Consider the following 11,489-nt stretch of genomic DNA (forward strand, 5'->3'; position numbering starts at 1 on the left):
GTCACATAACGCGTTTTCGTCCATTAAGGACAACAAAGACTAATGAACGCAACTTTGAAAAGTAGATTAGTTAATATATTAGCAAATAAATCAAAAACATAGGAAGAAATCCAGTGTTACCTGCGCCGTCCATGTGTGTTGCGATAAGAAATGGCGAATGGGCGGCGCAGAAAAATATTTAACACATTTGAGTTTTTTCAACAAACTACATTGCAAATTAGTTGCCTGCTCCACAGTATTGTATCGCAGTATCACACCATAAGTCAATAAAAGGATAATAATAATGGATCCATTTTTCACTTCATAATTTTTCCTAAGGCAATTAATTTAAAGAAACCGCACGGATTACTCCCAGAAAGTTAAACAATTAATAGCAATATTTTTTGGTTTAAATACTTCAACGCTCTCTAAGAAGGCCCTAGTCAAATTAAAAAATAAAAACTACGAAATAAGACTACAGTGGATTCCTAGTCACACCAAAATCCACGGAAACGAGCTTGCAGACGCCCTCGCCAAAATGGGATCTAAAAAGCGCCCTCCTAAATCAAATGGAATCACCCTTGACGCAGCTAAGGAGAAAATTAAAACCAAGAGAAGAGCCGCAGTCGAATAAAAGCATGACCTCCAGAGCAGGCAAAAGCCCTGGAGGGAGCAGGTGGTTAAAGGCCCAGACAAACACTGGCCCAGCTCAGACTGTCTACTGAACATGATGGCCTGCAGTGCTCACTATTTAAACAAATTCAGCATTACAAAAGAACCAGCAACATGTAAATTATGCAAAGCAGATGTGCAAGACAGGGCACACATTTTTAACTGTGGGCACAGACTGTGCCGTCCTTTTAAACCAAAATCTGAGCAGGACAGATATTAAATCCTAACTTTACTGGCTTGCTCGACAAATGAATAGCTGAAAAGCTCAAACATTTGGCATAAAAAAGAATAACCCTCTCTAACCATTGATTTACTATTCAAATTATGGTACATGTCTCTAAAACTTCATTTCAAGCCATTTCGTTTACAAAATATGAAAACTTCACCTCCTGCATTAATGCAAATTTTAATTTTTAGTTAGGGATTGTTATATTGGAAGCTCATACGTTGGTTCATAGTTGTCATTGGACTGCGCTAAGAGGAACCTGAGAGTGAAATTTTTGGCATCTACTATTATTTCTACTTGAAAACAAAATTTTTGCCTTTTTTCAATTCACAGGTTTCAAAACGTTTAAGTGGATCACATTACAGAGGAAGATGACACTGTGATTAAATTGGACCATATGATTTTTCTCTCACTGGCAGTATTATTTACACCAGAAGAATTAAGAGACACGAGTGTCTTTGGTCTCATTTAGACATTTAAACTGTGGCAACATCAACGCAGTTAAAGAAATTTTGGTCAAATTTTTTTAACTATATATACATAGTTTTCGGCGGTTTGTTAACAAGTACAAAATAGACACACTAACATACTGTATATAATTAACAAAAAACAGATTACATAATGACACACCTAAGAATCTAATTAGTCTTCAAATTATCAGAGCGCCGGTTTTTTCGAAAACTACCTACCAGAGAGGCTACTTTACTTTTGATTGGGCTACGACTACCGTCGGAGGTCTTGAGTTTTTGGAAACGTCGCTGCTTTTTGTTGTGCGATTTTTCTGTCGCCAGCACGCAGTCTAGACTGCCAGATGACAAAACGCCTTCCTGTGGGGTCGTTGAACCTCCTCTGGCACCGTCCGAGCTGAACTGCTTGTTTAATTCTGAGGATGATGAAGACTTTCGTCGTGTGCCAGGTTTCTTGACGTCTTTCTCCGGACATTTGTCACGAAAGAAGCGCAGCTTTGAGAAAAACGATTGCTTTCTGCACTTTGGTTCATCCTCCGAGGGAGACACTTTGACAGAGGTCCCCATGCTTCCCTGGAATCAGATCATCAACTTCAACTCTTTGCATTTTACTCAATTTCAAATATTCTTTATTTTTTGAAGCATTAATTTGCAGTAGCAATAACACTTTTTAAAGATACATTACATTGCATAATTCAAACGGTATAAAATTCGTTTTAAGTCATAGTAAGAATTGGTGTTGAAGTACAAAAGTTTTTATTTCCTTCACAAGTTCTTCATGCGCAAAATACTTTTCGAGGGTTAAATTTTCAGGTTTTTCGGCATCGCATTTAAAATTCTTGGGATCATTTAATTAGGGAATTTTGTGTGGAGTAGAATGAGGTACTTTGTGACTACCATTTTTTTATTTTTTATTTTTAGTCAAGTTAGTTGGTTAGTTTTAAATATAAACATGCTGAAATAATTTATGTTCAAAATATTCTAAAATCCACGTAAAATTTTTTTGCAATAGGAGAGGCTCTTTAAATTGTTTAAAATTTTACCTTCCTAAGAGAAGTTACGGTGTGCTCTGTGGAGATTTTGAATTTCAGCGTCTTTTCACAAATGTCAACCTCTGTGACCTCAGCAGCGGCGTCAGCCTCCTCTATCATGCTGATCTGACGCAGTAGCTCGCTATTAGAATGAATGCTGACTCGACCCTGTCTCGAATTGCTGTCCACCGAGACGGACCTCCTTTTGGTTTCGCTTGGAGACGAGGCCTGATCCGTCAGTGGACTGTTGTCCGCGGACAACTGAAGATCCAAGCTGCGTCTCTCGCGTGCCGCCTCATTCAGCCGCCGGTAGTAATCCAAGGCAATATTAACCGGCTTAATTATCATATCCTAAACAAAACAACATTAGCTGGCCAACACTAAAATAATTTACGCACGTGTAGCTCAGGCAGGAGATTAGCCAATGCTTCAAAAAGTGGCAGCAGGACCAGCCCAATGAAGCTGCACTGCGACGATGGCTTGGTCACTTTATCCCTGTCCATAAAAGGCGTGACTGGCAGTCCTTCAAGTTTCTCTTTGTCACTCTGCGTGAAAAATTCCTGAATGGCAAAATAAATTCTTGGTGAATTTGGTGCACTATATGTAATATCTACACACCATAAGCCAATAAAAGAGTTGCAATAATAAATTATACTTCCATTTGGGGGGGGGGGGGGTAGTTTTATTTTGCTGTATTCAATACTAATTTTACTGAGAATTATTGTAGTAGAGGTTCTACAGAGGAAAGTTTTTATCACGATTTACCCACCCAATTTTCACCAGGATTCAAGATTTTTTATTTCATTAAGCATTATAACATTGGCATGACAAAAAAACTTTTTAAATTTAGTCACAATACATAATTGCATTATTCAAACGATAAAATTCGTGATGTCATAAAATTGATGCTCTCTAATACAAAGATTTTCACTTCTTTTACAAGAACCTCGTCATTTTCTAGGATTTTCAAAGATATCGGATAGACATTGAATATTCTAGGTATCATGAAATCTGGGTTTTCTACTGGTTTTTTCAGCTTGATTGATTTCTCTCACATCTAGGTCATTACAACATACATTATTTTGGTTATATCTCGTAACTCTCATTGTATCAACAGTATCACAATATTTCTGATAAAATTTCTTGATAAAGTCCAAAGTCGAACTCTATTAATTGTAAAGACAAATTGGTGATGTATTACACATGTCTAATGCAATAAATTTTGATCTATTTTCAACAATTAATATTGAAAATATAAAAGATTATTATTTCTAGTAACTTCCTTGATAGATTCATTATACTTTTGAAGAGGAATTTTTGTATGGAGGTTGTAAAATTTTTTGGTCACAAATCCTACTTTAAGTCCTTTTATTTAAGCAATATCAAATTATCTCTTTCCAAAAAATAAATTATATTTACCTGCAAGAGCCTGTCTAACCAGGGTTCTGCGACTTCCATTGGACGCGCTTCATTAGAGATATCAGCCACCTTTATAAGAACCATCGAAAGCTTTATGCGGAATTTAATTATTAGTTGTGAGAATGTGGAAAAGGAAAAGCTACCTTACCAAATTAGTGTGTGCAGTGTTGCTGAAGTCAAACACGGGTGTTATTTCTCGGAATTGCTCAAGTATCTCGTTGTGGCGCGCCATATCGGTGGCCAGAATGCATCGAATAATGCCCTCGCGCACCTGGCGGAAAAGCTCAAACGTGAAGCGTTTGAAAATATTGCACTCCGGCCGTGACAGGATTTGAAATGCGATTGAGCAATGGTGATTTTCTGTAGAGATGTGAAAACTAAATTAAAATTCTGTTGTGATGTGCAACTCATGTGCATGAATATTGGCCGTGCCAATTTTGATTGAAGCTTTTACATTATACAGAGGTTTTCGGTTTGTCGTTTAATACGGTGAATACCGCATTTATTATGAGAACTGCAATAAAAATTCCATACCTAATGGTGAGATATCATTATATCTAATGGCAAGCTCTGTACGTGCGTTGATCTGGTAAATGTTGTTGTAGCCAGGGTGGTCCAAGTCGTGGCAGATGCACGAGGTGATGAGCATTAGCGTCTCCAGGTCACCCATTCTCTTCTGAAGGCCTGCCGCCCATATTAATGCATACATCTGCAAAATAATCTTTCATTAGGTTGCTTAAATTAAAATTATTTATCACCATTTGTGCTACGCAGAATGAGTGTCGGAAGTTGTGGAAGGGCACATCATTATAGTTCTCATATACTTGGAAAAGGAAGGCTCTCAAGGTGCTGAGGTCCAAAGCGAAAGTGGACATCAGACCAAGGTCCAAGTACATTTGCTGCAGAAGCATAAGCAACTCTTCGTCCTCCCACTCGTAAATATTAAAATTCACTTGACGAAGTCTGTATTGAACGTCTTCCGAAACTGATATTTCACTAAAATTTAGCATTTATGTCAAATAATATAAAGGTACAAATGAATTAAAAAAATTTACCAAATTTTGACAAATTTGTGCCAGACAATAAGCCTCTCCTCTGCACCGCGACGTTCAAATCTATGTTGATTTGTTTGTTTAAGCGTAATCCAGTTGTGCTTTTCATTCTTTGTCAAGTGAGGCTCTTGGGAACCTATATTTTATATTTTATTTGTATAAAAGCATGTAGAATAAAGGAAATAAATTAATCGGGCTTTTTCCTCGATCGTTGCAGAAATTGTTTGTTCAAAAAAACAAAAAGGGTCGCAGACCGTGACCGAAACTGGTTGTTTTTTAATAAAAAATAATTTCTGCAAGGAGGAAAAAGCCCGATTCATTAATTTCCATGATAATCTCTCGAGGAGGGGGAAAATAACTTTTGAAAAAAAAGGGTGCAAAATTCTTCTAACAAATGTAGAATATAACTTATTTAAACTATTAATTAATAACATTTTTCCATCAAAAGGCAGAGGGTCAAAAATTTGTCACGTGGACTCACCAAGCAGTTGCTGGTCTTTGAAGTTTTCCAGCTTGAGTCGGAAAGTTTCCACTTGTTTACGCAGACTGGTAATGGCCTTCGAGACGTCCACGTTGTCCGGATTCAGCATTTGTTCCAGCTCACTGATTCTGAAAAGCGTCCACATATTTAATTCCCAAGATTTATATTTTTCCTGCGACACACAGCTCTGGCTCCCGAGGGAATTGGCATCCAATTATCCAAGAGATTTCTTTTAAATATTTTTCCAAGTCAAAAAGCCCCAAGGGGAATCAACACAAACTATTTCTTTTTGCAGCTCACAAAATTGAAAAGGTCAAATGTATTTTTTCGGCACGTTTTTTGTTTACAATAAATAAGTGCTTCTATCGAATATATAGGGGGAAATATTGGACGCGCGTGCGACATTCTCGGGGGGCGCCGATGATGTTATTGATGTCAAGGGAGAGAATTTCACTGCACAAATAAAAGGCAGGCAGGCCGGGGCCATTGAGAAGCCACACTATACTTGGTGAGAACACAGGAAATGTATTAGTTCCCGCGAGGCTGCTGCTCGCACACACAATAATGGATTTTTGTTCTCGCAGCCACCGCTGAGTTATTGGAACGGCTATGTATCATTTCATTCAGCATGATACTATAAATAAATCTTTAATTATTTTGCACATTTTCTACGCTTGGCCAACAAATTTTTGGATTTCTTTGCAGACAGTTTTTTTTAAACAAAGTAGTTGATTTCCAAAAATCTTTTTATTGTACCAGCAGGTGTGCTTGCTGCACCTATATAAGGCCTTACTGCGTTTGACACACGCTATTATTAGTAATTATTATAATATTTTTTTCAATTGTCTATACATCCCCTCTGCTAAAACTCAAGGGCCGATAACACACAAAATTAAATTAGTTTTAGGAAGTTTTCATTTTGGGAATTAAATTAAATTTCAAACATTATTTCATTCCGCTCCCAGTTTTTGTTAGAGATCCGTCAAAAAAATTTAGCTAAAAATGTAATTAAGTCCCCCCCCCCAAATACAAGGTATGCCTTTTTGTGAATATTGCTTTTATAAAAGCGTTTAAAAGTGTATATAACTCACCTATTGTTGAGCACGTCAAAATCGACGCACAATTCCCTGCGAATAATATCTGAAAACGTGAGAGATGAATTTGTCACATTATTTTAGCCTAATAGCATGAAACTTATTGCAACGAGTCGCCGTTATTGCTCCTACATTCATTTGTCCTAAAACCTAAAACTCTCCTTCATTTGTACTAAAGATAAAAATAATAATGAACAGTATCCTACATTTTCCATTTCATTGTTTTTCAATAAAAATGTCCTTAAACTAATTGTCCTGAAAATTAAAAATGGGGGAGGGGAGTGAAAGAGATTTTAGAAGGTATCTGAAGACTCAAAAAGTCTGTGCATCTTGATAATGTTGTGAGCTGACAATGAGCAGCGTTTGATACCATTTTTTTTTCAAAAATAAAATCTGCATTCATAACACCACAAGTCTTCGGCACAATCTTCTCAGCTATAGGCTATAGTAGGCAATAAGGACACATTTATCATCTGTGTATAGCTATAGCTTTTTAAAACCACCAATAAGTGTCAGTTTTGGAAAAGTTACATAGAGGCCTTTTGAAAATTGCCTCAAATAAAATTAAAAAATAATTTAGCTTCCGCATTTTTCATTTTTACTTTCTAAATTAAACAAGATTTAGGGAATATTATTTACAACAAATATTTTTCAGGCAAATGCATTTAGGGACAATGAAAAAATTTTTAGGACATATTTCAGTGAATATTTTAGTGCAAAGTTCACAAAACTTTTAGGATGAATGAAATCAGGAGCAATACGGGTCTCCCCTTGAAACATAGTGTAGGATAATTTGCTTTGGGATTTGCCGAGCATACCCACCATTGCAATTTGTCGCAATCACGTGCAGCTCATATGGCGAATCTGGTGAATTGGCGGGCAGATCTGGTGAAATATTGACTAGGTGGCCGGGGTTTGAGTATACTTTGAGAATTTCGCTGTTGTCAACTTCGGCCGCGGTGCGCAACATGTCTGAAAATAATTCTCCGCTATATTCAAAGATATCGACCCGAATACGAGCAGCTCTCTGTTTGTCAATTAGATTCAGTTGTGCGTATGTATGTCTCCTCCAAGTATGGCACATTATTTAGTCAAATTTCATTTCATTCTTCTACAAAAATAAAAACTAATTGTACGTTTTTAAAGCCAAAAATGGGGTGGTGTTCAAATTTCTCCGTCGCGGCAATCATCCATTACTTACGTATTCCATTTCGCATCTTAAATATGTAGTTCCACAAATTCGACAAACAAATAATACATATTTTATGTCTTTATAATATAAAAAATACACCAAAATAGCAAATATAAAATTTAATGTAAAACAACTACAAACCGAGAGCCACAAAATTAAAACTAAAATTCAAAAATGACCAAACGTTTTGGCTAAAGATAAAAATTTATTGTTTCCACTTTTTACCTATAAATTCAGGTTTTTGAATGGTGACTGGTATCCTTAGGACCTCGTCTTTGAGTCCGACTTTGAAATAAAAGTTCTTTTCTTGTTGAAAAATGCCACAAAAAGAGCATTGCTGCTGCTTTGAGTTGAGCAGAGGCTCCATCAGATTTCACGGCCCATCAGAATGAGTTTTTTCTGCAACACACCAATATAATTTTAAAATCATCGTAGTAAAATTTACAATTAATATTGATCTGTTTGACCTTTTGTGAGAGAATAAACAAATTTAATTGAACCTATCCCTCACTGGTTCATACAAAGAATAAAGAGTTAATTACCAAGAAAAAATAATGTGTAACCGGCAAAACCGTGGTAATTGTAAACGGTTAGTTTTTAATTTTTGAAGTCGTTGGCTCACTTAGCAAACGTTCCTGGAGTGAAGATATATATAACGGGCTGTTGTTAATTTTCTCCTTAAGAAAGTCATATTTGACATTAAAAATCAATTTTTTTCCACGAGAACACACGCCAGTTTTCTTCGTTCAAATTAGTTATTTTCATTACTCTTGGTAAGCGCAGGGCCTTTGGGACCTTCGGGCAGCCGGCAGATGACCTGCCGTTTGCTGCACTCGGCGAGCTAGGAAGTTGAACTGAGCGCTATGATGCGAACAGTTTTTTTGGCAGGTCTGTTCATTGTGGCGTACTTTCTGCTTCGTGTCTGGCCCATACCGATGAGGTCGAAATTGCTTGAAGAAATTGAAACTCTCGAGGAGGTGATCGTGGAAATTCAAAAGAAATGGTCAGATGCAACGGTTATTAAATTTGAACTATATCAGATCGATCAATCTATAAGAAAAGTGCTGGAAGCAATGGCAATGTCATGCGGTAATAATGTAATAAGCTAACCGGGCCAATAATTCGACCAAGGGTTTATGTCTTTTTTGAGGGAGGAAGCGCAGAAAGCTTTTTCTTGAAAGCGCATTGTGTGCCCGACGTCGTCATTCGGCGCCCCCGTGGTTGGCCGCGCGATAATTACCATAAATAAAGATCACCTCCTCCCAATCAATGTGTTTTAAATTACGTTTGAAAATTAATTTCTGTCACCGAATAATGATTTTTTTTTAATAATTATTCGTTTAAATGTTTCTCAAAAACCAAAATTAATATGCCATTATGAAAATCAAGAATTTTGTTTTACACATTTATTCCTATACCTCCAAAAATCTCTGAGGGAGATGATTCTTTGCAAAAATGGCGTTCAAAAATGAAATTTGCAATTTAATGACCTACCCAAAAGTTGTCAGCAAAAATGTTGTCGGGCGTAAAAATTACGTCTGGTATTGAAACATCATACATAATTTCTCAATAGGAGGAGAAAAGATATCCAATTTTTTTTTATCTTGAAACACATGATTTCTTGGAAAAGTGTCCCATATATTTTTATTTGAAAATTTGGTGAGCGAGGCCTCTTGACCACCCCAACAACATACTTAAAAATTGGAGTGACGTGTTTTCAAGAAAATTTTTAACATCTAACATAAAATCTTTCCGAATCGGGGTTCAGTGGAATTCCCTGCCTATTCTGCGTTAAAAAATTGTACGGTTCCTGAGTTTAAAATTATATAAAGAATATTTGACCCTTTGGCAAAAAATTTCCCCCTTACGGCTCCAGCTCGGAGAGTAGGTTTAATTTGGAAACACTTTTGCTTCCAAATTGGGCCTATTTGAGTTTTAGTAAGTTGTTTAAAACTTATAGAGCTGGCTGCCAATTCTCTCCCAATGTGACTTTTCCATTTTTTATATTGACACCGTTGCGAGAGAATAAATTAATTGAATTGAAATCTATCCTGGACCCACCGAAATCCAAAGCTCTTTGCGGCAGGTGGGGTCTTTTTTATCTCGGAAGTATTAGCAAAATTTTTGCTAGTTGGTGGTGCTGTTTTTTTCTCTATCCAAAAAGCCTATTTTTTATTTTTAAATAGTTTTTAATTATTATTATTCCTTCTCTTTAATAGTTTCATAAGTGATATTGTAATGTCTCTGTCGTAAAATCCACTTATTTACAACCGGTTCAAATGAAAGAAAGAATAAGATCAAACAAAAGAAACATATTTACAAGTTCTTTAAGTAATCTGGAAACTCAAGTTCAGAGTAAAATTTATTTTTATGTAAACAAAAGTGGACAGATAAATAAACACGAAATACTGTATATATAATTTGTTTTCTGAACAAGCCAGTCAGACTCTACTTCTTAATGAGACCAAATACTCATCTCACTAAAGCCTAAATTCTAAAGAAATATCAATTTTGGAAAATTATTTGACGTTCATGATACTCGTAAAGGGGAGGTATTTCCACTGGGGGGACGCAAGCCTAAAGGGTGATCGCCTCTCTCTCTCTCAACTCAATCAATCTGTCGCTTTAGCCAGCTCATAATTTTATTTTTGCTCATTATCATAGGTTGATATAATTTTAATTGTTAGTTCAAATAAGCTTTAATTGTTTTTGTAAAAAAAGTTTTTTTAAATTTAATATTTTGTATTTTTCTTGCCCATGAAATATATGACCAAAACTAGTAAAGAGCCGTTTTTGTGTTCGAGCATTTTTTTTTTTTTAGGGTCAGGCGAAGACAAAGTCTTGTCGGCCTGTGCCCTTTATTAGTGGTGCAGATGCAGAAGACACCACTCAATTTTTTATTATTATTATTTTTTTTTTTGGGTTCAACTTTATTTAAAAAATCATCAAGGAGAACCGAACCCGTTTTCTCTATTTCCATGATCGTCTTCTCAGGTGCCAATTTCTTCACTAAAATAAAGTTAGTTCTTCAACATTGATGAGAAAAAAAATCCCATCTCATAATTTTAATTTGAATGTCAAACGCAAGAATGGCCGGAGGAAGAAACACACCTCTGAGCCGCCGAGCGTCGAGAGATAAAACATAATAATAAAAGAGTTTTGCAAAACATACACGCGGCTGTTGGGTGTCATTGATTCGCTACTGTGTGTGTGTGTGTGTATTGTAAACGAGCTGCGCCCTATAACTGGGAGACAAATTTTTAATTCAACCCGGCACAATAAGGCATTCAAACATAAATTCAGCAGCAGCGCCCCTGCAGGACGAAAAAATCCCAAACATTAGCCTCTGCGGAGAATAAAAAATAAATAAAAGATTGGTTGAGTTATTACAGTAGCAGGCATAATAAATCAATCAGCATATATAGACAGGGTCAATTAACCTCGTTACGTACCGAGTGTGCTGCGCGTGCTAGTATACAGGGTTGGTGTTGCCAGAAGGGTTCGAGGTTCGACCCAGGTGAAATTTCAAGCTGATATTGCACACCTGCTCTCCCATCTGCAGTTCAATTCCAGCGAGAGAAAGACCTTGCGCCTTATTTTCAATCCCTAGGCAGCTGCATTGAACACTTTGGTCCGCGTCCGCACCGGCTCGAGTGAGCATGAGCACTGCTGGCAGGAGGCGCGACCCACAATCGCCGATCGGTACACCTCACACCTCAGTAACTTTCTGCAATCGGTTTTTCCTCCGATAAGCACCACCGCAAAAGAAACCGGCTTTCCTGACCGCAGAAAAATTGCCAATTAGCTTCAATTGCAATCATTACCATTAAACTGCTCTTTCAATGGGAAAATTGCAAAATAATTTCCCATTATTAT

At 36.7% G+C, this 11,489-nt stretch overlaps 1 protein-coding gene across 1 annotated transcript; it reads right to left on the reverse strand.

The window, feature by feature from the left end:
• Nucleotides 1-1,041: 1,041 nt before the first annotated feature.
• LOC132204710 (high affinity cGMP-specific 3',5'-cyclic phosphodiesterase 9A) lies at nt 1,042-11,266 on the reverse strand. Its single transcript, XM_059633367.1, has 13 exons — nt 11,066-11,266; nt 7,839-8,012; nt 7,244-7,393; nt 6,419-6,467; nt 5,328-5,455; nt 4,850-4,982; nt 4,553-4,790; nt 4,329-4,503; nt 3,943-4,154; nt 3,795-3,884; nt 2,774-2,935; nt 2,388-2,726; nt 1,042-1,917 (listed from the first exon to the last, which is right to left on the reverse strand). The coding sequence occupies exons 2-13, from the start codon at nt 7,978-7,980 to the stop codon at nt 1,516-1,518; spliced, it is 2,220 nt and encodes a 739-aa protein (XP_059489350.1). The 5' UTR covers nt 7,981-8,012; nt 11,066-11,266; the 3' UTR covers nt 1,042-1,515.
• Between the last annotated feature and the right edge of the window lie 223 nt (nt 11,267-11,489).

The sequence above is a fragment of the Neocloeon triangulifer genome, unplaced genomic scaffold (assembly GCF_031216515.1).
Source record: "Neocloeon triangulifer isolate White Clay Creek 2 clone unplaced genomic scaffold, ASM3121651v1 ptg000022l, whole genome shotgun sequence".
NCBI lineage: Eukaryota > Metazoa > Arthropoda > Insecta > Ephemeroptera > Baetidae > Neocloeon > Neocloeon triangulifer.

Coding starts and splice junctions, on each gene's coding strand:
- LOC132204710 (XM_059633367.1), bottom strand. CDS start 7,980: ATGGAGCCTCTGCTCAACTCAAAGCAGCAGCAATGCTCTTTTTGTGGC. Junction 7,394..7,838: donor TCAAAAACCTGAATTTATAG/GTAAAAAGTGGA, acceptor AATTATTTTCAG/ACATGTTGCGCACCGCGGCC. Junction 2,936..3,794: donor GGTTAGACAGGCTCTTGCAG/GTAAATATAATT, acceptor TTTGCCATTCAG/GAATTTTTCACGCAGAGTGA.